Source organism: Herpailurus yagouaroundi, unplaced genomic scaffold (assembly GCF_014898765.1).
Source record: "Herpailurus yagouaroundi ecotype Mexico unplaced genomic scaffold, PumYag 180, whole genome shotgun sequence".
NCBI lineage: Eukaryota > Metazoa > Chordata > Mammalia > Carnivora > Felidae > Herpailurus > Herpailurus yagouaroundi.
In genome coordinates this window covers 1,804,258-1,830,448 of record NW_024412411.1, presented here as the reverse complement: position 1 = coordinate 1,830,448, position 26,191 = coordinate 1,804,258, and the positions used below count along the sequence as shown (strand labels likewise).

Below are 26,191 nucleotides of genomic sequence, written 5' to 3'. Positions count from 1 at the left end.
TACCTGCAGTGGAGGATCCAGGAGCCACTGGGGACTAGAATGAGACAAACTGGCATTTAAAAATGATTACTAGAAATCTAATTCCTTGAAGGAAAGTATCACAGCCACAGCGAGGTCAGCCTGGCAGCAGGGCTAGTGTCTTTTTGGCCCCCATCTCACTCTGTCTTCGTTGCTCCTCCCCCATGCACAGGTGGAACAGCTAGAGGTATTTCAGAGAGAGCAAACTAAGCAGGTAATGCCTGGGGTCCCCGCTAAATGCTGGCTGCTTAAGCGGTGACCCATCTCAGTGCATGACCCCGGCTGCAGCTTGCCTCCGCCTGCTCCTGTTGTGAACTGTTTGTGAAGGGGGCAGGGTCAAGCCATGGAGTCCAGGCCTGGGCTGCCCAAGAGTGTGGTGTGCTGGGCCCTCTCTTGGGCCTCATTCCACCCATCCCAGGTCGGCCTCTCCATCCTTCTCCTGTCCTTTTCTCTCATCTGTCTGTCAGGGATGAGGGGTAGGGTAGGCTTCATCTTTCCCATGTCCGAACTGGTGACCGGCAGTCCTTGGGATTCCCAAATCTCCAAGTCCTGTTCCCAGTTTGGATGCCGAACTAAGAGTAACAGCAGAGTGACCGTGGGCCTTGCTTAACACACAGCCCCCTTCTTTCCTGCAGAAGCCGTAAAGGTGACATGAAAGCAGACCTACAGGTCAGGGAGGGTTGTGAGCTCAGGACACCTGCCCATCACCCTCTGGGGCTTTAACCTGGAGCATGAAATAGAGCTGCCTGGGAGCAGGAAGGCCAAGCTTGACGAGAGACAGGAGGTGGCATGGTCTGGCTGCCTGGCCCTCACAAGGATCTCCCTGTGCTGCCCTAGACGTCAAGGCTGTCACACTGGTTTCTCCACCATCCCTCCTACTCCTGTCACCTCAGGCCTGCTGAGGAATCGGGCCCTCCTCTCCTTCCATTGCCCGCCTCCTCCAGGGAGCCTGAGATGATGGGGACAGTCAGACCGAATAGCAAACAGTCAGCAATGGAGCTCCTGCCTCTTCTCTTTGCTGTTCATGCTTGAGCTCCTGGAATGCCTGGAGGAGCCAGCAGGGCTTGGGCTGTTCTGCTCCCTCTCCACCCCACTCCCTTTTCTCTTCTCTGTGGGAGTGGGGTGGGCTTTGGGTCTGAGGGCTGCCCCTGTCTGCTTCCCAGTGCTAACCACAGCAGCTACATTGCTAGCACCAGCCCTCACAGCCTGTGGATATTGGGAAGAGGTCTGAGCATCTGTGCGCCTTGGCACTTTTGGGGAGGAGTGTTGGGTATTCATCCTTGTCTGCTAGTTATAGACTCGGTCCCTTGTTCCTGTCCCCAGCCTGGGAAGCTTGGGGCTGTGAATGGTGGCAATAAGTAGTAGGGTGGTAGTGAGGTGTCAGTTCCCCAGAGTCAATTCTGTTGAATCCGGAGGCTGTGGGGCTCCGGCAGGCCTGTCTCTGCAGGCCGGGGGTGGAGGTGAGCATGGGCATTGGCTCTGGCAGCACCTGTGTGTTGGGTCACCTCCCTTAGGTCCTGCCAACCAGCCTGCACTGCAGGGATAAATCCCTAAATGGAGGCCAGAGAAAGGACCAGAGTTTCTTCTTCTAGGAACACTGGGGATTTATCTGGGGAAAACCTCTAATTTCTCTGAATATCGAGGGGAAGGCCTCCTGAGTTTTCTCTTCTCTTCCTCCCCTGTTCCAGGTGGAAGAACTGAGTAAGAAGTTAGCTGACCATGACCAAGCCAGTAAGGTGCAGCAACAGAAGTTGAAGGTGGGACAGTGGGGGATGGGCCATCTTGTCAGCCTCAGAGCGAGAATCGGGGAGGGAAGGGGCTCTGTGAGCCCTTGGGCTGTAGTGGGTATGGGGGCAGAGGCGGGCCTGGCATGGCAGCTTTACATCTGCCTGTGGCTCAGGAGCCCCTGTATGTGCCTTCTTAGAGCTTTCAAGGGAAGACTGGGGTGGCTCCCATCGCTCAGGCCTTCGCTGTCCACTAGTTGCCCCTAGTCATGTGTGGTTATTTAAACTAAATTAAAAATTGAGTTCCTCAGTCACGCTAGCCACATTTCCCTTGCTTAGTAGCTACGTACGGCTAGTGGCTACCGTATCGGACAGGGCAGATACAGAACATTTCCATTCCTGTAGAAAGTTCTTTGGATAGTGCTGCTCTAGACAGCCTAGCTTTGAGGATTGTCAACAATGTTTAATACTGCACTGTAACTTAATATTTGTCATGGTTTCAACAGCATCACCTTTTTGGTTTAATACCTGCTTTTCTGCAGTTCAGTCTTCACAGCTTTTACTTAGGGGCAGAGGAATTAGGCACCTGTGGCACTAAAGCCCCGTGGTGGGTCACAGGAGCTGGGAGCAGAACTTCATTTCCATGCCATAATCATGTGATAAACAGATGCTGCTTCTCCATTTCGGGGCCTTCTCGGTGCTAGGAGATGTAGGAGAGAGAAGGCCGGGTAGTCCATTGTCTTCTACAAGCTAAGTGCTCTGCTCACTGGCATCACAGGGGGACCGAGAACTGGACATGGCCCCTGCTCCCAAGGAGTCTGTGGTCTGCATAGGAGGCAGTGCAGCATCATAAAAGCCCACACAGCCTTTGAAGTTGGGTGGAACAAGGTTCAGATCTTACTCTGCTATGACCCCGGTCAATTTGTTTAAATCTCTGAGCTCAGTTTCTTCACCTCTGAAACAGATGAAGTTACTTCCCGGAGCAGTTGTGAGGAGAACAAGAGTTCTCGTGTCCTCTGAGAGCTCATGTGCCAAGTGCCTAGCTTTGCACCCAAGTGTTCCCTGAGGATCAGCCCCCTTCCTCCTTGGGGAGACTACTCATGGAGAGAGAATGGGACAGTTTGTTCCTGGGTGCAAAGAAGGCAAAGATAGGGCTGTCAGAACTCTGCCAGAAATGGCATTAGCCAGACAGGGAAAGCTTCTGCAGAATGTGGACCTTGAAGGGTGTGTGGTATGCCAGTAGAGTAGGTGCTAGGGGCGGGGGTAAAAGGATTTTTTGTGCGAGTCCTGAGAGGGTCTGCAGGAGTCTGAAAACACCATGGAACCCAGGAGGTTAGGGCAGGTCTGTGGATTTGGGTGCACTGGCCAGACCAGCCACCCTGATCAGCGTTGTCATGCGTTCCAGGCCCAGGGAGGGGAGAGCCAGCAAGAGGCTCAACGCCTCCAGGCCCAGCTGAACGAGCTGCAGGCCCAGCTGAACCAGAAGGAGCAGGCAGCTGAGCACTATAAGCTGCAGGTGAGGCGCCCCCAGCCCTGGCCCACTGCTTCCTCGCCCTGCTGCCCTCCAGTCCCTGCCTCCCCCCCCACCCCCACCGCCCCACTTGTTCTGTGTGCCGCGTAGATGGAGAAAGCTAAGACCCACTATGATGCCAAGAAGCAGCAGAACCAAGAGCTGCAGGAGCAGCTACGGGGCCTGGAGCAGCTACAGAAGGAGAACAAGGAGCTGCGGGCTGAAGCCGAACGGCTGGGTCGGGAGCTGCAGCAGGCTGGGCTGAAGACCAAGGAGGCTGAGCAGACCTGTCGCCACCTTACTGCCCAGGTGCGCAGCCTGGAGGCACAGGTGCGTATCGGGTCAGATGGACTCCACCCTGTCATGTCGGACCCCTGTGCCCTCCTCTCCCAGGCTGCCCCTGCCCGAGGCTTCTCTTCACTCTCCCTGTCCCTCTTCTCCTCAGGTTGCCCACGCTGACCAGCAGCTTCGAGACCTGGGCAAGTTCCAGGTGGCAACTGATGCCCTGAAGAGCCGGGAGCCCCAGGCGAAGCCTCAGCTGGACTTGAGCATTGACAGCTTGGATTTGAGCTGCGAGGAGGGGACTCCCCTTACCATCACCAGGTGAGGAGGTACCCTGTCTCTGTCTTGTTCACTGAGTGCCCACCGTGTGTCAGGCTGTGTCTTGGGCACGGGGGCTAGTGAGATTGAGAAGATGTCTCTTTGCCCTCTGGGAGCTTTTTCTTAGAGGAGAAGACTAAGGAAACTGTCCGAGGCGTTTGGCCAGATGTTTGTGTAGGGCACACTGGGACTAAAAAGAAATGAGTGCTCAGAGAGGGCTTCATGGAGGCTGTCACTCCTGCTGTCTGCAGAGGAGCTGAAGGTGTGTGTGCTCCGTGAACAGAGGAGAGCAAAGGCTGAGAAAGAGCCTGGCTGGGCTGGCAAGTGAGGTTGGGTGGGGCTGGCTAGACTCCTCATTGAAGTTTAGATTTGATCCTGAAGGCACTGAGGTATCTTGGAAAGGCTTGAAATTAAGGTAGGTGTGGTCCAGTTTGATTTTTTTTTTTTTTAATTTCTGTTTTAGAGAGGGCACGAGTGAGGGAGACAGATAGAGGGAGAGAGAAAATCTCCAGCACACTCAGGATGGAGCCTGATGCCGGGCTTGATCCCATGAATCTGGGGTCATGACCCGAGCTGAAATCAAGAGTCGGACCACCCAACTGATTGAGCCTCCCAGGTGCCCCTAGAAAGTTTTTCTGATAACCAGTGTAGAAGCTGAGATGTGCCCATACTGTTACAAAAACACTTAAAAAGTAGTAATGCATTTATTTACCCCTCAGCATCCTCTGAGGTAGGTTCTGTGATTATCTCCTTTAACAGATGAAACTGGGGCATAGAGGGGCAGTCCTTTGCCCAAGGTCCCACAGTGGCAGAGGCAGGCTTGAGCCCGGGCAGCCTCGTTTGAGTCCTTGCTTGTCACCAGGCTGGCACCTCCCCTCAGGTACCATTAAATCTAGGTGAGAGGAGAGGAGGCAGACCGTGGAAGGACATGCAAATGGAGTGGCGTGGCGTGTGGTTAAGTGAGCTCCTGGACTTGTCCATTGCATTGGGCTGGAGGGAAGAGGTAGGATTGAGCTCATGTTCGTGGCTAGGGGACCCAGGTGGAGGCTGCTCCCATTTCCTGAGGCAGGAGATCCAGATGGATGGACTTCATTTGGACATGCTCATCGTGGAGCTGAGAGTTACCAGTGTTAAGGAGCTCAGATAGCCATAGAGATAGATGGGCTGACCAGAAATGGAGAGTGAAGGGAGGACCCAGGTCAAGCAAGGGCTCTCCTTGATGCCTTTCAAAAATCAGAGAATGGGGTGCTTGACCTGGTCTGCTTGTAATAAATGTAGGAATTGGGTCATTTTGGAGCAAAGGGATGAACAAAATTGCCTTTTAGCCCCAGGCATGGCACCTCAGCAAGTCTCTTTCCTACAGCAAGCTGCCTCGAACCCAGCCAGATGGCACCAGCATCCCTGGAGAGCCAGCTTCCCCCATCTCCCAGCGCCTGCCCCCCAAGGTAGAATCCCTTGAGAGTCTCTACTTCACCCCCATCCCTGCTCGGGGTCAGGCCCCACTGGAGAGCAGCTTGGACTCCCTGGGGGACGTCTTCCTGGATTCAGGCCGGAAGACCCGCTCCGCCCGTCGGCGCACCACTCAGATCATCAACATCACCATGACCAAGGTCAGGCTGCTGGGAGTGGGCCTGTAGGACCCAAGTGATGCTCACTTGCTCTTAAGGGCATCTTTCCCATCGGGTGCCTCTGGAGGCAGGCAGGGCTGACTAGTTCATGTGTTACAAAGAAGCACAGCCTCTTGTGTAGAAAGGGGCAGGGCTGGAATTGGATGCCTAAAGGATCTAAGGCTGGTTTCTTTCCATGTGTGGTACTGACTCCGTGCAGACCGAAAGGAGAGAAGATGGAGAAGTTGCAGCACAGCCCTGTGCCTGCAAGCATACCTCCTGGGTGGCTGAGATGCATTGTGGCTGCCCAGAGGGCTGCCTGCTAGGTTGAGGGCCCTGGTTGGCCCTTGTTTTCCATATTCTGAGGAGGATGGGGAGTGGGGAAGGTTTGTTTGGTGTGGGCTGCCTTTGGCTACCAAGAAGCTGCAGAAGTTCTAAAAGATGGGCAGGGCCCTGGCAAGCTTGGGCTGAGGGTCAGTGGAAGCTGTGGGATGAGCCTGACTATGACTAGCTCAGGAGACTGGTATTCTAGCCCCAGCTCTGCCACTCCCTAGCTGTCATCTGTGGGTTGGTCACTTTACTTTTTTGCACCTTGATTCTAAAATTGTCTGATAACACACTCTCTTCCCTCTTTCAAAGCATTGTTAACAGACTCAAATGAAAATGGGATAGCCTTGGCACCTTGTGCAGGATTCTTAGCAACAGGGCCCATTCCTTGTAGATGTGCAGCTAAGGATTCCTGCAAAGCAGTGGGAATACATGCTGCTGCGGGATCCGAGGCCCTATTTAGGAAAGTGAACAGGAGGCACCTTTATGGATTGTTAGGGCCCCATTCCACCAGATCCATTCTCTCTTCCAGAAGCTAGACGTGGAAGAGCCGGACAGCGCCAATTCATCCTTCTATAGCACACAGTCGGCCCCTGCTTCCCAGGCTGGCCCACGAGCCACCTCTTCCACCCAGTCTCTAGCCCGCCTGGGCTCTCCTGACGATGGCAACTCCGCTCTGCTCAGCCTGCCTGGCTACCGGCCCACCACTCGCAGCTCTGCTCGCCGCTCCCAGGCTGGGGTATCCAGCGGGGCCCCTCCAGGTGAGGGGGCCACAGGGACACAACACACACAAAACCCCAGGCTGACTATATTTCGGCACCTCACCGACCCCTCCTCCCTGCAACCTCAGGGCTGTGCTGGGCAATCAGGCTGATGTTCATCTCAGCCAGGGTGAATGGGAAATGGTCACACGAGGGAGCCTGGGACTCCCAGTGGAACAGTGATGCTCAGCTGCTGCCTGGAGTCCTCCATTACTGTCTCAGGTGGTAAGGGGTGCCAGAAGGGCGCTTCAGGGACCTTTGGTCATCAATTCCTGGTCCTCAGTTAGTTTCTCTAGGGTGTCACAGCCCCCGCATACGGTATATGACTTCTTTTGACCTCCCCAGGGAGAGCACGCGGAGCAGAGCAGGATTCTGGGTTACTGGGCTTGAAGTCCACGGGACAGGTGGACAGGAGTGGTGGCCACAAAAGTTGGCAAGAGGCCAGGACCCGTGGGAGACCTGCTGCCTCTACCCTCACTCTTCCTGGCCTTCCTAGCCCCACCTGCTTCAGTCTCCCTGCCCTCCACAGGAAGGAATAGCTTCTACATGGGCACCTGCCAGGATGAGCCTGAGCAGCTGGATGACTGGAATCGCATTGCAGAGCTGCAGCAGCGCAATCGAGTATGCCCCCCACACTTGAAGACCTGCTATCCCCTGGAGTCCCGGGTGAGCTCCGGGGTCACCTGCACGGGACCCACACTGGCTCTTCTCCTCCTCCCTCAGCGCTCCATGCTGACCGAGCCCTAGTGCCCTGCCTGGCTCTTTGGCCTGCTGCAGAGTGACCTTATGCTTCTGGTGGAATAGCTGGCAGAGAGGGGTTCGGGGTGAAATCACTGTGGGTGGGCCTGAGTCTGTGGAGGAGGTCTGCTTGGGACTGCTCTGCTCTGACCACCATGCAGGGCCTGAGTAGAGAAGACAATGGGAAGGGAGACCTTCCGCAACAGGAAGGCTTTAGCTGCTGCACACGCCGGGCCCGTGAAGAGTTCTAGGGTGGTCCTGCTGCACTGACCCCCTCCTTCCATCCCATCCAGCCTTCCCTGAGCCTGGCTACCATCACGGATGAGGAGATGAAAACTGGTGACCCCCAGGAGACCCTGCGCCGAGCCAGCATGCAGCCAGCCCAGATAGCTGAGGGCATGGGGATCACTACCCGGCAGCAGCGCAAACGGGTCTCCTCAGAGCCCCACCAGGGCCCTGGTACCCCTGAGGTAGGTGACCCTGATTCCTGTTTTGTTCCATCTAGCAGGTTTCTCTCTCCAAGAGTTTGATGCAGGGACAGGGACTGTTGGGAAGGGAGGTTTCCGGAGGGAAGTGGTGTTGACTTACAAGGTCCACTTGGCTCTGAGACACACAACTGGTTTTGGATGTGAACTCTTCTTCCCCGTAGTCTAAGAAGGCCACCAGCTGTTTCCCACGCCCCATGACTCCCCGGGACCGACACGAAGGGCGCAAACAGAGCACTAATGAGGCCCAGAAGAGAGCAGCTCCAGCTGTTAAACAGGTCAGTGGGGGCTGAAGGGAGATCCTAGAGGGACCTTGCTGGCAGGGCCCAAGTGCAGCCCAGTTTGACAGCCCTCCCCTCCCCAACAGGCTGACCGCCGCCAGTCGATGGCTTTTAACATCCTCAACACACCCAAGAAGCTCGGGAATAGCCTGTTGCGGAGGGGAGCCTCCAAGAAAGCCCCATCCAAGGCCTCTCCCAACACCCGCAGCGGGACCCGCCGCTCTCCTCGCATCGCCACCACCGCAGCCAGCGCCGCCACTGCTGCTGCCATAGCTGCCGCCACTGCCACCCCTCGGGCCAAGGGCAAGGTGGAAGCACTGACGGGGAAAGGAAGGGGGTAGATGGACTCTTAGAGTGGGTGGAAGCAGGGTACTCCCTCAGGCCACCCCTTGGGAGGCTTCCACTGTGTGGCCCAGCTAGGCCACTGGGGGTGGGCTAAGAGAAGGTGCTCTCTTACTAGCTGCTCCCTGAGGACGGGAGACACAGGGCAACTCAGCACAGCCAGCAACTGATAACCTGGAGCTAGATGTGTCCAGGTCACACCAAGGAAGGGATCCTAGTCAGAGGGGTTTGGAGCTAAAAGAGGCCTCAAGGCCAGCTGTATCTGCTGGCATCACAAGTCTCCCGCCAAGTGACTGTCTCTCTCTCTCTTTCAGGCAAAGCACTGAAGGGCCAGGACCAGTGAGAGGCCCCACCTGTGTCCTCAGTGCCGACCTCGCCTGGTCCTTTTCCTTCTGTCCCTTTCAGTGCCTTCTCTCAGCTCCCAGGCCAGCAGTGGCCAAACCCCTACAGACAGTGATGCCTGCCCACATCCCCAGCCTGGTACCTGGATCTTCACAGGAGCCTTCGCTAGGTGAACTGAGGTGTTCTGAGTTGTCCCCAGAGGCCTGGAGTGTCTGGGTCTTCTCCCTACCTTGCCTCCTGGCGTTTTCTTAGAACAAAGTCACTTCTCCATCACAACCAGACTTGAGGCTGGCTTTGAGTGGCTGGGCCCAAGAGCCTCATCCTCCTCAGCCTCTGAATCCAGAAGGGACCATTGGAGGAGCAGGCCCTGGTCCCTGCTGCTCGTGGTGGCTGGGCCTAGCAGGGCCCTTGCTTTTGAAGTCCAGGACTGGACATTGACCTAGCGGGTGCACCTAGAGATGCTCCCATCCACCCAAGGGCTCAGCTGCCCAGAAGATGCTCTTTTCCAGAACAGATAGGCCCCATGCCTGGGGGTGGCAGTGGGGAGTGGGAGGGGAGCAGTCTTCAGCTGCACCTCATCCCCCCTTCCCCAGACTTAAAAGTGGGGTGGGATTTTGGAGTGATGGGAAGGTTTTTAAGGGCCAGGGATGGATCTTTTTCTAAATGTTATTACTTGTAAATAAAGTCTATTTTTCTCCCTTAAGTGCTGAGCTGTCTTGATTTGTGTGGGAAAAGGGAAGTTTAGGTTCATTAGGGTATTTATATCTTTGTCCCTGCCGAGTGTCCCAGACTACCTGCCTTCTCTCAAATCCCTTCTCCTGGCCTTTCTGGGGCCACAGGATCTTCCCACACTTTTTTGAGGGCCTGTGTTCCCGGACTTTAGTTTTGTCTTTAGCTTCTGAGTGATAGTCCCCCTCTTCCCACACTCCCTCCTGGGACGGGCCAAGTTCTGTAAGTGGAATGAGGACTTAAATGACAGAGCAGATGTCGTCATGCCTCCACTGAAAAATCATTTATGAGTACCCATTGTGGACCCAGGCAGCTGTGGATCAGAAACAGCATCTACCCCCACCCTTCCCTGGGACAGTCCATTAAAGGGAAAAAAGAGTCCATTAAAGGGAAAAAAGAAAGAATACAATATTAAGTCGATGCAGAAGAAGGTCTGAGCTGCAAGGGCAGCTCAGGTAATGATGTTCATCCAGGTTCTGGAGTTCACCTGTCTTGATGGTGAGGCAGAGGGGACCCGCTGGAGGGTGAGGTTTCTTGAGTGCAGGGCGCAACTGTCCTCAGCCCAGCCTGGGGAAGCGAAGGCAGACAAGGCTCAGGGCCAAGGGTGGGGACATCTCTCGTAACCTTTCTTCAGGCCATGCCTCCCCTGCCTGCATCCTAAGTGCCGCTTGGGAGCACAGTGGACGTTAATGGAGGCCACTCCGGGCAAAGCCCACCCTATCCTCCCCATACTACTCCTCCTGTCCGTGGAAACCTCCACTCAGGTTTCTCACCCAGAGCTGGGCCACGACGATGTGACGCTGGGCAGTCTGCTCAGGATCGGCAAAAACACAGGAGAAGTTGGTATTGCGCAGGGTGGGGCTCAGCTCCTCTAGCATGAGGGTCGTCTGCAGCTGGGTGCGTGGGCCCCGGCGCTCCCGACTGAAGCAGAGGAGGAAAGGCCATGAGAAGACCATAGGAGGAACCCCAACCACCCCCCTGCCTGCCAGCCTTGCCACTGCACCCCTCACCTGATGCTGCCCTCCCTCAGCCGACCTGGGAGGTGTTCGATGAAAGAACCATTGCCCAGCCAGTACAGGATGCTAAAGTGGGGGAAGCGGCTACAGGCAGTACAGGACAAGGTCAGCATTCCATCTAGGGACACATGTGGCTGTTAGCCCTTCTGGAGAGCACACCCTCCCCTCCACCATGCTGCCCTCCCCCCTGGCTCCCACAATTCAGGAACTGGATTACTACTGTACACACCACCCAGGTGGGAAAGTCCGTTAATGGGGAAGTGTGGTTGTCTACAAGGCAGGCCTGGGGCTGAACAAGAGGAATATGGATGGGTACGCGTCCTTGGTTCAGATGACGACTCCTGACCCTGTTTCTTCAAGATGGCCTTTTCCAGTGCTCAGCTTTGGGGACTCTAGGACCCCTGGTCAAGGAGGCAGTAGGCCACTGCTCCTCTAAGATGGCCAGAGGGCAAGTGGGCTTGGGTGGGGCGCAGGCTGGGCCTCGGAGCATACTGCAGTCAAGGCTCTGGGAGTCCTCTGACCATCCTTATGTCTGAATTCTCTCCATCCCATCTTGGGAGCTGGGCCCTGCATCCACACTCATGATGCTGGGTGGGAAAGGGGATGCCGAGTGCTCTGGCAAGCTGCCCTGGCTGGTGGGGCTACATGGCAGAAGGCAGTGGAAGGGGGCAGCTCAGGAGTCAATCCCACCTTTGGGCCCTCTGTGCCCACAGCTCACCCCCTGACCACTGTGCCCTTTTAGGCTCCCATCAGAATTGCTCCTTACTCAGTGGGACTTCCAGTTCCGGCCAGGTCACCTCCATTGCTGGGCACTGCTTAGCTGTTGGGAGCCCGGAGGGGCAGGGGTCCTTTGTGATCCCAGATGAGCCAGTGAAAGCGGTGGTGGCCTGAGGTAGAGGTGTGGCTCCAGCCAGGTGAGAGACTATGTGGGCACATAGGAGCAGGACAGGCAAAGGCCTGGGATCTGAGGGCAGGACAGTCACAGAGGTCAACTGCTGTCTGCCTGGAAATGCTCAACATCCTGGCTTGGATCTTGGCTGGAGAGGGAGCTGCCTGGATGCAGCTCTGGCCGAGATTCCTGGGCTCTGCCCAGGGAATCAGAGGGGCAGAAGGACTCCTCAGGCCCCACCTCTTGGCCCTTTCTGAATGGAGAGAGGCTGGACAGAGAGGCTGAAAGGGAGAGCACAACAGCAGGGTGGAGCTCCCCTGGCGGAGGGGGGGTGTGTGTGTGTCTGCTCCACTCCCTTCTGTTCTCAGGCCCTACCCCACCCGCCCTTGCCAGCCCCTAGGTCCTACCTGGTGTCCGGTTCTGTCTCATGGTCTTGACGGATGTGTAAGGAGCTGGCGTGCCTGGCTCTATTTAACTGTGACAACTTCCTCCTCTCTGGGGCTGGTGGGGGAGGAGAATGGGAGTAAACTACTTCTCTCACATCTTCTCAGTGGCTTGTCTGGATCCCAGCCATTTGTATGGGCCTGTCCTTCCTGTAGACTCCACAGCCGTCCCTCGATCTGAACTGAGTGGGTTGCCAGGCAATGCTATTTATTTACTCCAGGCATCCCATCCAGCACAGGCTGGAGCTCTTTCAGAATGTAGCAACAAAGCTGAAGATCATCTAGTAACCGTCTTTCCCCACTCTAGCTCTAATTACCATTAACATTATGTGGTTATGTGTCCACTCTAACCCCTTCATTATAAGGATGGAGAAACAGACCCAAAGAGGGGCCAAGGACTTACCCCGTCACAAAGAGAGGCAAAGCTCTCTTCACTGGAGCTGGTTCCAGGAAGGACAGGATTAGTGAAATCCTTCTGGGAAAACATTCTCCACTCCCCTCTATTTCACTTTCACTTTTGTTCTAACCATGGAATCCAGAGTAGGCTCTGAGTTATTAACAGAGGGCACACACATAATGCCAGTCTGGGTCCAGTCTGTACACAGCACCTCTTCTGGGAGCCGAAGTTCATGATGGCCCAGAACCTTCCTGCTAACTCACAGACCCCCGCCCCTACTCTCCAAGTGGCATCAGACTGGATCTTTCGTCCCTGCTCAGCTTCACCCTCCCAGGGGCATATACGGTATGAACTTATGAGTCTCCCGCAGATGGATTCTTCTGTCCCAGTCAAGGGTTAGGACTCTGGCATCCACCTTTGCTCTTCGGAACCAGCCTTTGCTTCTACACGAGCAGACTTCATGCTTCTTTCACATTCACACTGATCTTCAAGGGGTCAGCTCTCCGTGGCACTGGGGGCCCCATATTGGATCGCTTTGACCACTCCAGGCTCAATGTCACACCAGCCCGTCATCCTGGCCTTTCTCAGGCTCTCCACTCCCTCCAACCACCAACCCCACCCCCACCCACCACCCCACAAACTATATGGCCAGAACTATAGGTCTAGGTTTACTAGGAAGTCTAAATTTCCCCCTACCTGGCTCCCAAGAAGCCCCAAAGAGCCCTCTTTTTCAGAATCCCCCCCTTCAAAGCTCAACACTCAGTCCAGCTGTGTCCAGAACCACATGAGCCATGACACAGGAACTATGCTGACAGCACTCTCCAGCCTTGTGTCCAGGAACCTCTCAGAGTCAAGCTGAGGACTTGGAACATAAACTGGAGCTTTGGCCCTAAAAAGGAGAGGGCGCCTCCCAGGGAAGTAGGGGAGCAAGCAGCCCAGCGCTGGCTTCAGCAACAGAGCTATATGAATGCACCAGTCTGGTGGCTGATGGGACAAATGGAGCTGGGGCAGGGCCAGGACTAGGGTGAGGTTAAGTGAGGCACCCGGGATGCAAAACTGGAGTAAGCATCCACTATCAGGGTCTCGCCAGTGTCTGCAGAGGCAGAAAGACCAGGACTGGTGATTAAGCATGAAGGACAAGACCCAAGTGTCTGAGGTTTGTGGTCTCTGTGTTCTCTGTGATGGGATGCCCAGAACAGAACCAGGGAAGCCAGGAGATGGAACTAGGTTTGGAGTTCATGAAACTCCTCCCTGGGAGTGCCCCTATCTCTAGCCATCAGGTCAGGAGGCAAGGCTGCCTGGGGCTTCTGAGACAGTCCTTTGGGGGTGGGGTGGGGATGGAGGAAGAGGAGACAGGACTCTACCTTAGAGTGGAACCAAGACAAGAGTTGGGCCACTGGGAGGTCATGGGACTCAGGCTTGCTGAAGTATGAAAAGAGAGCCTTGGACAACCTGGTCTTGGCTTCTCACATGAGCCTGAAGTACAGGGGGAACAAAAGTGAAAGAATGATCCCTGGACCCTTCAACTGGGCGCACCAGCATGAGCAGTGGGGGACTATGGGAAAACACAGCTGGGTGAGAGAAGCCAAAGTTGAGAGTGGCTCATGAGAAGAGGTGCTGGCAACAGGGTACTGACCTCAGGAGGTGAGGAAGAGAGTCACCCAGTGATGCCCCAGGGCCCTTCTGCCACAGGACAGGAGCCTGGCATCACACTATTCCCAGGGATAAGGGGTGGGGCCAACTACCCCTCGGATCCAGCTCTCAAATGGGAATAGCAAAAGGCAGCAAAGACAAGGTACTCCCAGGGACCCCAGGGAAGAATAAAGCAAGATGGATGTTCAGCTTTCCAACCCAGCTCACGGAGCTTTATTCAGAATGGAGTGACAAGATCCTGCTTGGCTCTTGCTGTGCTTGAAGATGCAAGCCCAGCTGGGCCATATTCCCTAGGAACCCAGTGCTGAGGGCCCACGTTTACCCTCCCACTTCCTTCAGAACTCCTAGGGCCAGAGCTGGGGCCTACCTGGAACCTGTTTTTAGATCCCTTGCCTGGGCCTTGCCTGCTTCTCTTCCCACCCACCACCACTCCTGTTGCCAGGCCCGGGTAGGCCCCATGAACGTGGAAGCTGACAGAGGGACATTCCCTGGGCTGGGAATCCCCTGGCTGCTTCAAGGGAACACTGTCTGACGACAGGGAGGAGTCTTAACTGTCATAGTCCTTCTGCTACACACAAACAGACGCACATACTCTCTCTCAGGCTTTCAGGGAAGGAAGTGAGTGATGTGGCAGGGTAGCCTTTGGCACGTGTCACCACTTCCAGGCTAAAGGTTCTGTTCACATAAGGGGCCTTCAATCACTGCCACCCATAGCAGTCCCCATGGCCCAACTACACATGGATAGACTCTGTTCTTGCCTGAGTACAGCCCAGCTTGGGGGCAGGTTACCCAAGCTGCTGCTGTTTCTGGTTGCCCCCAAACACATCCTCAATGGATTACGAGGTTCCAGGGCTTCTCTCACTAGAAAAGTCACAAGGTTCCACTTGCCTCAACCAGTCTATGGGACCTGGACAAGGGAAGACAGAGTCAGACACAATACCGATCCCAGGCCCAGACAGGGAGGAGGGAAGAAGATACCTCACCCCTCAGTGCACATCTGTGGCACCAGGCAGAGCCCATTGGCTCTCCCACACTGAGCGAACCAGACTGGAGCCCCACAGAAGGAAGGAAAGATGGGGGTGGGATTGGCTGAGGCTCTCAGCCAGAGATGAGAAGGCTCCTTTAAACCAAAAATGTTGTGTCTCTGCTCCCACCCTGCTCAAGCAAGGAGGGTAAGGCCTGGAGGAGTTGGGGCAATTCCTATGCTCCACAATAAAAAAGGTTTTTAAATATATTCATCAAAATAGTATTCTTTTAAAAAGCCCCCACTGCTGACAGCCCCACTGGCTGGCTCTCCATCGTCTCCCTCCCCAGCCCGGACACAGCCGGAGGGGTCCTGAGTGGCCCAAGTGCCCCTCTGAGTCTTTCCCACCCAGTAGGTCTTGGAGGGCAGGGAGGAGAGTGCCCTGAGGTCCATAGTGGGTGGATGCTCTTCTTCCTGACTATTCCAGGCCCAGGATGTAGTTGATGCCTTGCACCAGGCCAATGATGACAGGCTGCCAGGCTACCAAGTATCGAAGCCAATCCAGCAGTTGCCCGTACATGACGTGAGGCCTCTCCCAGCTGTCAGTGTGTTAAAGAGGCTATGTGTAAGAGCTGCTAAGGTTGGACTAGGGGATGGGTGAGAGGGTCTGCCCACACTTTCAGCTGCTCCACAGAAATGAGCCTACAAGGAGAGGAAGCCCCAGCCAGCCTCTCCATGTCAGAAGGAAGGGCTAAACCCAGAGAATGGGGGAAGGAGAGAACAGGGAACCAATGCAGAAGACAGGACAGACATGGGAGAAGGGTAGAAAGGTGAAACTAAACTAAGACCAACATGCAGAAGAGGGCCTCCCATGTAACACCTTCTCAAAGATGGACCCATTGGTGTTAAGTAAGAATACACAGTCTGAGACTGCTGTAAGTGCATCTGTGCCAATGGCTGCAGGGAGGTGGACAATGCGATAAAGTAACCCCAAAGGTTCTTGTAATGTCCACAATGAAGGCTTTCTAGGTCAAGGAAAGGGCTGAGTCTAGGGACCGAGTTGGAAGAGAGCAGGGAACAAGTTAGTCATGGGATAACCCTGGGCAGAGGCTCTAAGGAATCCCCACCCACCACTAAACACCAGGCCCTACTGAGGCCAAAAGGCCCCAGAGATCAGTTCCGTTCCTTTAACTTTATAACTAAATGCTGGGCCAGACATCTAGAGAGGAAGTCTGGGAATCCAGCTCTGGGGAAAGCAGAAAAGGAACATCACGACACTGTGAGGGAACCCCTCCAATAGCATTAGAAAGAGCAGCCTGGCCCAATCCCTGGGAACTAAGGGAAGCCCCAAGTCTCAGCTCTACCATGGAGTTACTTAACTGTTCCTGAACTAGACCCTGGAATAACCAAACAAGAAACCTATGGGGACAGGCCAGAGCCTCCTGTTCAGGGGCTGTGGGAATGTGCTAGGTGGGAATGCAGTGGCCCCTGCCCAGCCCAGCCAGTGACCAGGGGATAGGGAGCCCTGGTATGGAAGGAAAGGGAGAGAGGGGGGAAAAAGGGGAGAGAGGGAGGAGAGAGAGGGAAGAGCGAGAGGGAGGAGAGAGAGGGAGGAGAGAGGGGAAGGACAGAGCAAGTGAGCGAGCAGTCAGGGTAGGGAGAAGGGAGAAACCTGGGCCCCTGGATCCCAGGGGAAGTGAAGTGGGGGGAGGGGCAGGGGCAGAGTAGTGACTGGGAAATTTCCAACAGACAGGCAGAGAGGAGGAAGAGGAAGGTGAGGGCAAAGTGGGGAAGGCCAAGAGGGTACAGGACATAGCTCAGAGGAGCAGTGGTCCCGGGCTGAAAGTGGATGGGAACAAGGAGTCCCTCAGCCATCCTTGCATCTTGCAGGCCCCGCAGAGGCACAGAGCCTGTCTCTAGCCTCACATGTCACAGGTAAGGCATTACTCATTAGCTATATAACCTTGAGCAGGTTATTCAACCTCCAAACCATTTCATTTGTAAAATGAGGAAGGTCACCAAGTTGCCAGAGAATCAAATGAGATAATGTGAGCAGAGCACTTTGTTGAAGTGCCAACCACACAGTGAGCAAACAGTAAGTTGGGCTGCTACTGCCATCAATTTACTGTTGGGAGATCTAGAACTATGATGAGAATCTGAGCTGCTGGTCCTGTCCCATGTTCCACCCCCTACTTTCCTAGATCACGAGCTAAATGGAATGGTGGGTATGTACCAGGTTGGGGGCAGGAGGAAAGGCCACAGAAGGACACAAATGCAGAGGGTTGGCCAGGACTTTCTTCCCACTGCCCATTCCCAGCAAGAACCCAAACAAAGGATACGGATTGCTGAACATCCTCTTGAGATCCACCTTCTCTTTGCAGTAAGGACATGTCTGCTTCTTTCCCACAATGCACCAGCCGCGGATGCAGAACTCGTGGAATCTGAGTACCACTGGTCAAGGGAAATGGTAGGCAGCCGGGATGGCACTGGAGCCCCATGCCCATGCACTAGCCCTGGAGAAAGGTTCAAATCCTCGCTTCACCTCTTATTAGCTGTATAACCATGGACACATCCTTTCTCTCTGACCCTGTTTCCTCTCATGTGAAGAGAGGAAAATGATCTCTATCTTACAGCGTTGTAGTGGGGCAAAATGGAGAGAATACATGGCACAGAATGGGCGCTGAGTAAGCACATGATAAATACTGGAAGTGTCATTCAGGGAGACTAGATTCTGATACTGAGCGATCCAGCTAGAGGATGCTCCTCTCTGTGACTGAGCCAACCTCAAGGCAGCTAGTGCAGCCTCAGGCTCCTTTCTGATCCAGCCAGGCTATAAACACTGTTTACATAGGTGGCCCCCAGCTGTGGAAAAGAGTGAGGGAGGCTGCGATTTCCACTCCTGGGCGTCAGTTTCTCTAGCAAAGAACACCACCCAAATGTCTGCCCTTTTGTGACTCTCTCACACTTCAAGGTTTGGACAATATGCCAGGGTCATGACCACCCCCTCCTCTCCCTGACTAGAATGCCATGTGGCAGGAGAGATGTGGCCCAGGGGCTCCAGACAGGATACACATGATTGCAAGACAGCCTATATGTGTTCTCGATGATGCCCTCTTCACTGACATCCACAAAGATCTGCTGCCCACACACGGCACACACACTGTCCGAGAGGTGTTTGGTAGGCATGCCTGACTCGCTGTAGAACTGGGAGAGAAGAACAAGAGGAAAAGACAGGAAAGGTGTGAGAATCAGCCCAAGTAGGAAGGTACCACAGAGGACTTAGGTCTTCTGAAGAGGAGGCAAAGTGCCAGGGGGGAGGTCCCACAGCTAGAGAACATCTTTTATATGCCAAATTCACCTCATCTTTGCGAGGTCGATGGGGAGAAAGGGACACCAGAGATGGGTTGGGAAGTCAGACCCAGTAGGACCTGAACACTGGTCTAGTCAGCATCAGGGACAAGGAAATCAGAGGTAGGAGGACTCAGGGCTGGCGACCCAGAGCTGTGTCAGGTAAGCCGCTCTGTGGCCAGACTATACTTCCACTAGGGATGGACAACATCTCTTCTCTAAGATTAAAAACAGTCAAATATCTTTGGTGCAATGTTGGTATGGTGATGAGGGCATTCCCAGACACTTGTGGCAACAGCAAAAGAGGCTTACTCCTTTTGGACAGCATTCGGACAGCATCTCAAACTGCCATGCCCTTTAGCCCACTGATGTCACTTCAAGTAAGGTAAAGAAGTAAAAATATCAAAAAAGCCTCATGTATACAGATATTCATTTAAGCATTATTTATAATTAAAGAAGCAAAGAGTTTTGCAATTCTGTAAAAAGTTAAATAGAATTACCATATGACACAGCACAGCAAGTCCATTCTTACATGTACCCACCCCCCAAAAATGAAAACAAAAACGAAACACACATTTGTAAGCCAATACTCAAGGCAGCATTATTCACAATATCCAAAAGGTGGAAACCACTCAAGTGTCCATCAAAAGATGAATGGATAAAACCAAATGTGGTATACGCGTACAGTGGAATATGATTCAGTCATAAAAATAATGAAGTTCTGATCCATGCTACCACAGGCATGAACACTGAAAACATCCTAAGTGAAATGTCAGACACCAAAGGTCAAATATTATGATTCCATTTATATGACAAAATATCTAGAATAGGCAAATTCACAGAGACACATGTAGGTTAGAGGTAGCCAAGGGCTGGGGGGAAGGGAATGGGGCGTTATTGCTTAATGGGCACTGAATTTCTGTTTGGGGTGATGTAAAGTTTTGGAAATAGTGGTGATAGTTGCACAACCCTGTGAATGTAATTAATGCACTGAACTGTACACTTAAAAATAGCTAAAATAGTGAAGTTTTAAGTTACATATACTTTACCACTGTAAAAAATACCATAAAATAATAAAAATAAGCAAAGAAATGGAAATAACCATGCATGACTCAGAATAGGAGAATGCCTAAATAAGTTTGGTACACACTCAAGGGACTGAACAGGCAGCGAGTCAACAGGAAGCCTGAGGTGTAACAGTAAGTGTCAAAAATTGATGGCATAGTATGATTGGTACCATATGTAAAGACAAGCCCAAATCTATACAAAAAGATCAGAAGGAAATGTGTCACAATGCTCACACCAGTGATGGTTTGGTAGTAGCATCATAGGTGGTACTTTTCTTTTTTTTTTTTTTAATTTTTTTAAATGTTTATTTTTGAGAAAGAGAAAAAGGGTGAGTGGGGGAGGGGCAGAGAGCGAGAGGGAGATACAGAATCCAAAGCAGGCTCCAGGCTCTGAGCTGTCAGCACAGAGCCTGACGTGGGACTCAAATTCACGAACTGTGAGATCATGACCTGAGCCAAAGTCGGATGCTTAACCAATTGAGCCACTCAAGTGCCCCTCCATAGGTGGTATTTTTCTTTTGTCTACTTTTCTGTACTCAAATTTTCCTTAATGAACATACATTACTTTTAGATTAAAGATTATTTATTACCATGCTGAATTACAATAACCAATTCCATGCTCCAAAAACAAACTCCAAATTTTGTATACTTTCCATGTGGTTTATTCCTTCTTTCTTTTCTTTCTTTTTTTTTTTTTTAAGGTTTATTTTTGAGACAGAGAGACAGGGAGCACAAGTGGAGGAGGGGCAGAGAGAAGAGGGAGCATCCACAGCGGGCTCCATGCTGACAAGCGGAGAGCCCAATGCGGGGCTCGAACTCAGGAACCCTGAGATCATGAAGTTGGATGCTCAACTGATTGAACCACCCAGGTGCCCCTATTCTTAAATAGCTAAATAGCATTTCCCCCTGACCCCAAAGAGAAAAGACTTGAAATTTATTTTTTGACATTTTCTAAGATGTATTGTTTTTTTCCTTTCCCTTGCCTTAAAAACTGTGGTAAAAACCACATAATATAGAATATACATCTTAACTACTTCTAAATGTAAGTTGATCAGTGTTCAGTCTATTCACACAGTGCAACTAATCTCCAGAACTTTTAAACATTTTGCTAGACTCTATAATGGACTGTGAAAAAGACTTTGGAGTTTGTTATTACAATTCATCTGGACCTGTAAGATAGTTTACTATACCTAGCCATTTGTATGTCCTTAAACTTGAGTTTGCTCTCTCTTTTCTTCTGTTTGCAAACAAATGTCTTCTGAAAAGGCAAAGCCCTGAGGCTGGGTGAGAGAGGAGACGGCACCCAGGTGCTGGGACAGGGCGTATGAGAGGGTGACACCAGGTGCCTGCCAGAACTTCTGCTCGACATGGAAGCTTCCCTCGCTCCAAGCTGTCCTCCTGAAGAACAGCCTCTGTCAGACGTCAGAACTGCTATCCAAACCCAAGACTCCTCCAGGATAGAAGGCAGAGATAACACACTGCCCCCAAGAGTCCATGAATACAGAGCTTCCTGCCTTCACTCCCACCTCCCTCCCTTGTAAAACACTCTGAAGTAGCTCAAGTTGAGTGCTACTTATCACAGAATACTAGAGCAGCCCTAACACTGGGGAAACCAAAGCGCAGAAGAGGAAATAAACAAGAGGGTACTAGAACCCAGACCCTTTGACTCCTACCCAAGTTCCCATCCAAGTAACATCTGCAGAATGATCACCTACTTAACTTGCTGAAGGCCAGTTATCCAAATAATTACAATTTGTTTATCCAGAGTACAAAAGGCAGTGGAAAAGGATAAGCTAGAGTCAGAACGCAGGGTCAAACCTGTGGGGGTCTATGAATTGTGCAACTCTCAAAAGCTGGAATCTCATAATGTTAGTGTTGGGGGGCACCTCTGAGAAACACTTCCCCAAAGCTTGACAGGCTGATGGCTCTGAAATGTGTTCTGGCTTAGAATTTCTAGGCACATCAACTAAACAGAGAGGGGAGACCAAGAGGTCTGGGTTCAGCTTGGCACTGAGTCCTTGTACAATCACGTGGCATAGGAATATGGCCACTCACTCTGGCCCACAACATTGGCAATAAAAGAACTAAGAATGCTACAACTCAGGAGATGGTTTAGAGCTCTGAGGAAGAGCTTAACCTCAAATCACCCCAGAGTTCTGCCCCCAGAGCACCGGGGCCAAGGGTGCAAGATCAGGGTGCCTGGGTGGCTCAGTCGGTTAAGCATCCGACTTACTCTTGGTTTTAGCTAAGGTCGTGATCTCACAGTTTTGTGGGTTCGAGCCCACACTAGACTCTGTGCTGGCAGCACGGAGCCTGCTAGGGATTCTCTTTCCCTCTCTGTCTACTCCTTCTCTGCTTGCGCTCTGTCTCAATCTCAAAAAAGAAAAAAAATAAAGGATGAAGGATCAAAAAGAGAACTTGGATGAGGTGAAGACAGAAAGAAAGAAGGTCACAAAAGTATCTGTCTTAGGCCCCTCATTTCTGGAGTTCTTCCCACAAGGCTAATGTGGAAACAGGCAGGCAGAGTCAAATACTACAGTGTTTCAACAAAGCCCTCAGGTAAGCTGTCAAACCAGGAAGGCCCAACACCCCCAGGGCTCACAGAGACCACACAGGAGACTGTATCAGGAGGCACTGAAGTGGGGTTGGGTAAAATACAGAAAGGCAGATTTCAGTTTAACCTTAAGAGCCTGATCCCTTGCTAGAATAGACTCAGGGGGACCAATGGTTTATTAGGATTAGACAGACCTAAGTACAGTCTTCTGTCACTTACCACCTTGATGAACTTGAGCAAGCCTTCCAAACCCTTCCCTCTTCCATCAAAATATATTGGGTACCTACTGAAGTACCAGCCACTGGACCATTATATCCTGGGGATATAATGCTAGAAGAGCATAAACCTGACCTCTAACCTCATGGAACCTACAGCTACAAAAGAATGACATTAAAAAAATAAATACTGGGGCGACTGGTTGGTTCAGTCAGTTAAGTGTCAGACTTGATTTCAGCTCAAGTCATGGCCTCGCGATTCATGGGTTCAAGCCTTGCATCGGGCTTCACACTGACAGGGCAGAGCCTACTTTAGATTCTTTCTCTCCCTCTTTCTCTGCCTCACCCTGCTTGCTATCTCTCTCAAAATAAACAAACTTAAAAAAATTTTTAAATACTTATAGAAAATAAGAACTACTAAGTAGGCTAAAATAAGAATTAAAAAGGCAGTACAGGGGTAAGAAAGAGGTTCCTAACTAGGCCTAGGTCACGTGAGGAGGTTTCCTTGAGAGAGTGACAAGAAGTTTCTTGAGGCTGGGAGGTAATGGGTGGTGGGCATTAGGAGAGGAAGAAAGGCAGAAGAGGGAAGAGGCCTTGAGGTGGAAAGGAGCCCGGTGCACTTGAGAAACTAAAACGAACCCAATGTGGCTAGAGTTGTGAGAAAGAGGAAAACTGTGACACCTTCTCAGCCACATGAAGAATTCTGGACTTGAAATGGAAAGTCATCTAAGGCATTTGATCAGACGCGAATTTTTAAGATTACTCTGTCTCCTGCGTGGAAAATGGAGTGGAGAGGAGGCCAACATGAATTCAGAGGCCAGCTAAGGGACAATTCTTTAAAAGCAAGAGATGCTGGAGACGTGCGCTAAGGGGACGTCTGGGCTAATTTGATGGCAGTAAAAACTGAGAGTGGACAGACTGGTGATGACAAATAGATAGCAGAAGACTAAAGATATGGTACTGAAAAAAGTGCTGGGTTAGAGGTCCAGAAAGTTAGAGAAAAAGAAAAGGGGAATGCCTAGGTGAAGTGCATTGAAGATGCCTTAGGTATGAGCTCAGGGAATAGTGACATTCCAGGGAGGACAAGCTATAGAAGACAGCGAAGGAAAAGCAGGATAGAGATGCATCACAAAAGCCAAGGAGAAAAGACCCTTTTAAGAAGTATAGAGTGGCTGAGTCAATTCTATAGTTGGCTGAGCAACTGATGGCTGCTGAGGTCAGAATTAGTGACACAGTCACTGGTGACCTGAATAAAAAGGTCATTTCAGAGGAAGGGTTTAAGCTGAGACCAGATTAGAATGAACTAAGGAGTATGTGGAAAGCAATCAAAAGGAGACAGGAACTTTCTCTGAGTTTAGCTGTGAAGGACAGGAAATGGGTCAGTTGTTAGAGGAGAAAGTAGGTCAAAGAAAGGATGTTTTTTGAAAAAGAATGCTTCAAAAGTTAATGGGAAGAGCCTAGCAGAGAAGGAGAAGTTGAAGTCATGAGTGAGAAAGGAAGTTGATAGCACAATGGGTCCCTGAGAAGGGAAGAGGGTATGGAATCCACAGTGTAGGCATGGCTGGCTTGTGATGGGAGAAAGGACATTTTCTCCACTGTAACTAGAGGGAAGGAGGAAAGATGGGTGCAAATCTGTGAGTAGAAAACCCAACACAGGCGCTTGTGCACAGCAGGGGCTCAGGAAACAAAGAGGAGTTGCATGCCACACCAGTGAAGAATGTATACACCATGAAAGCCCTGTGAGCTCACCCAGTCTGACCACTTCTCGACAGGGGAGGAGACTGATGCCCAAGGAGGAGGGCCTCGTCTGAAGTCAGAGAGAGCTGGTGGCAAAGCTGAGCTGGTGCCTGGTCAGTTGAAACTTGGTGAAACACTGAATAAAATATCCATTTCTCAGGGTTATAGAAGAGATTCCATGTGACAGAATGGTCTGAGAGGACTTCAGACAATAGATGGCATCCAAGAGACAACTGGCATATGCTCATGATTTAGGATTGGTCTGTTCTGTGTCTTGATCTGTGTGTTGGGTAATGAAGATACAAAGACAAATTCTACAGGGTCTCTCTGCTCCAGGTGATCACATATACAAAACAGGTAGCTTTCTAGCAAGCACTAGTATATGCTAGGTACACTGGACAAATGACAGCTACCATCATCATCCTCTACTACGTGCCATGGGCCAAGCTACTCTGCAAAATGCTGTGCATTAACCTGTTTGTTCCTTACAATTCTTTATGTCTGGTAATATTATTACATCTGAGAAAACAAGATCGGAGAGGTAAAGTAACCTGCTCAAGAATACATAGCTAATTAAAAGTGGATTAGAATTTGAAATGAGGTCTGACTCTAACCCCCTAGCTCTTTCCACTACTTCAGACAGATGAATGGACAGCCAGTCCTGTCCTAATGTTGTCTGGGGCACAGAAACCTGTTGAGAAGAAAGCATGAGGCAGGACTCATGGCCTAATGGAGCAGAAATAATGTGCCACTACCCTGCCTGCCCAACAGTTCTCTCTTTTGAGCCCCAGAAAAACAGGCTTGCCTATTTCACAATCCTCTGTCCCCCTACCCCCACCCAACATGACTTTTGGGTATGAATGGAAACTATATGACTGATTATCACAAGCTCATGACCTCACAGTGACCAGCTGGGGAAAAAAACAAAACAAAAAAACACCATCCAAGGTTCCCTTGACACAAGAGTTACTTTAGTTCATACTACAATTACTCCATGTGAGGCAAAACAGCTATTCTGCACTAAACAAGAGTAGTGCAGAATAGTAAAAAGGAATTGAGAATGCATGTTAATACAATTGTAAACCTTATGGTTTCATTTCTAGCATGCCTTAAGTTAATTAATCACAGATCTTTGTAGGTCAAACCACTCTCAAGGGGGACCAAAAGACGAGTCAGCATAGTTCCAGACCTGGTAGATGGAACAGCTTCAAAATCAACTATGACTCTCTGGGATTAGAGCTGTGATCAAAGAATGTACAAAAGACTATGAAAACAACTGGGACTGAGATGTGGCATAGGCACACAATGGAATTTTATTATCTCAGCGGCTACATTTATTTATTTATTTAGTCTTTTAAAAATTGAGGTACACAGTGGAATACTATTCAGCCTGAAAAGGGGAGAAAATTCTGACACACATGCAACAACATGGGTGAGCCTTGAAGACATTATGCTAAGTGAAATAAGCCATCACAAAGGACAAATATTGCATGGGTCCATTTACATGAGGTACACCTAGAGTGGTCAAATTTATAGAAGCAGAAAGTAAAATGGTTGTTGCCAGGGCTTGTGGGGAAGATGGACTGTGGAGTTATTATTTAAGGGGTCCAGAGCTTCAATTTTGCAAAATGAAGAGTTCTATGGATGGATGTGGTAATGGCTGCAAAACAATGTAAATGTAGTTAATGCCACCGCAGACTTAACAATGGCTAAGATGGTAAATTTTATGTGTACTTTACCACAATTTAAAAAAATGACTCGGTCTGCTACTTGGAAGTGAGCAGTGGTGGTGCTAGTAAAGGTTGCAGTTGGTCATACCTGGCACACTATAAATGGTTGACAAATAACTGTTTCTTGAATAAATGAAAGAATGAGTTGGCTAACAAATGCATGGAAGGCTGGAATTTCCTAGCTTTCTTAAACTGCCTTCCCCAAACCATTCATCAGGTTCTGGCTTCAAGGCCAGGGATATTCTTGAAATTCAGGTTGCTGTGGCTCAGGGGCCCACGTGTTCCTAAGCAGACCACAGCCATTTGACTAAAGACTGGGGCAGATATAGGAAAATCCTGGAATTCTCAGGGTGAAAAGAACTGTAAAGGTAGGGCAGTCTATCCCTTTATCCCAAGTTGGAGTTAGAGTCCCTTCTCCCATATCCCTGCCTAGTCTCATCTGTTGGCATTCTGAGCCCTAGCAATTAACCTGCCACTAAGTCTCCGCAACATATGCTGTGGGGAAACTATGAATGAATGAACTCCTGGTGACTCACCCAGTACTGTCACAAGCCATGTTAGTCTTCCTATGACCCGCTCCCTGCCCCCAGAGATGGGGGCCTGGGGAAACAGCAAACTGTTATTATTGTTGAGGTCAGCAAGGTCACATTCTGTTGGACAAGAGCTAGGCAGAGTAGCTCCCCTGAAAGGGATAGGCATTCTCAGTGTCAATTA

At 51.3% G+C, this 26,191-nt stretch overlaps 3 protein-coding genes across 13 annotated transcripts in view; 1 reads left to right on the top strand and 2 right to left on the bottom strand.

The window, feature by feature from the left end:
- The window catches only part of NUMA1 (nuclear mitotic apparatus protein 1), a 72,928-nt gene extending 63,490 nt beyond the window's left edge, over positions 1 to 9,438 (top strand). For 5 of the 7 annotated variants that reach the window (XM_040489182.1, XM_040489184.1, XM_040489183.1 and 2 more), the window contains exons 15-26: positions 191 to 232; positions 1,707 to 1,775; positions 3,148 to 3,258; positions 3,364 to 3,582; positions 3,698 to 3,855; positions 5,216 to 5,462; positions 6,319 to 6,547; positions 7,077 to 7,213; positions 7,579 to 7,755; positions 7,935 to 8,048; positions 8,138 to 8,359; positions 8,708 to 9,438. In XM_040489182.1, the coding sequence (XP_040345116.1) occupies positions 191 to 232; positions 1,707 to 1,775; positions 3,148 to 3,258; positions 3,364 to 3,582; positions 3,698 to 3,855; positions 5,216 to 5,462; positions 6,319 to 6,547; positions 7,077 to 7,213; positions 7,579 to 7,755; positions 7,935 to 8,048; positions 8,138 to 8,359; positions 8,708 to 8,719 (1,737 nt within the window). In that variant the 3' untranslated portion in view covers positions 8,720 to 9,438. The remainder of the gene's footprint in view (positions 1 to 190; positions 233 to 1,706; positions 1,776 to 3,147; positions 3,259 to 3,363; positions 3,583 to 3,697; positions 3,856 to 5,215; positions 5,463 to 6,318; positions 6,548 to 7,076; positions 7,214 to 7,578; positions 7,756 to 7,934; positions 8,049 to 8,137; positions 8,360 to 8,707) is intronic. The other 2 variants (XM_040489186.1, XM_040489185.1) reach the window with 2 other exon arrangements.
- The window catches only part of RNF121 (ring finger protein 121), a 91,390-nt gene continuing 69,736 nt past the window's right edge, over positions 4,538 to 26,191 (bottom strand). The window contains exons 7-9 of one of the 3 annotated variants that reach the window (XM_040489201.1): positions 17,897 to 18,030; positions 17,166 to 17,267; positions 4,538 to 4,966 (exon numbers count right to left, since the gene is read on the bottom strand). In XM_040489201.1, coding sequence (XP_040345135.1) covers positions 4,942 to 4,966; positions 17,166 to 17,267; positions 17,897 to 18,030 — 261 coding nt within the window. In that variant the 3' untranslated portion in view covers positions 4,538 to 4,941. Of the gene's footprint in view, positions 4,967 to 14,046; positions 15,446 to 17,165; positions 17,268 to 17,896; positions 18,031 to 26,191 lie in introns of those variants that run through there. The other 2 variants (XM_040489200.1, XM_040489199.1) reach the window with 2 other exon arrangements.
- Positions 9,726 to 12,816, bottom strand: IL18BP (interleukin 18 binding protein). 3 transcript variants are annotated; one of them, XM_040489210.1, is made up of 6 exons: positions 12,216 to 12,816; positions 11,777 to 11,870; positions 11,247 to 11,444; positions 10,475 to 10,598; positions 10,238 to 10,385; positions 9,726 to 10,031 (listed from the first exon to the last, which is right to left on the bottom strand). In XM_040489210.1, exons 2-6 carry the CDS (start codon positions 11,796 to 11,798, stop codon positions 9,948 to 9,950), a joined length of 576 nt encoding a protein of 191 aa, XP_040345144.1. In that variant the 5' UTR covers positions 11,799 to 11,870; positions 12,216 to 12,816; the 3' UTR covers positions 9,726 to 9,947. The 3 variants fall into 3 exon arrangements, with proteins under 3 accessions (XP_040345144.1, XP_040345146.1, XP_040345145.1); XM_040489212.1 differs by having other exon boundaries at positions 12,563 to 12,816; XM_040489211.1 differs by lacking the exon at positions 12,216 to 12,816 and having other exon boundaries at positions 11,777 to 12,209.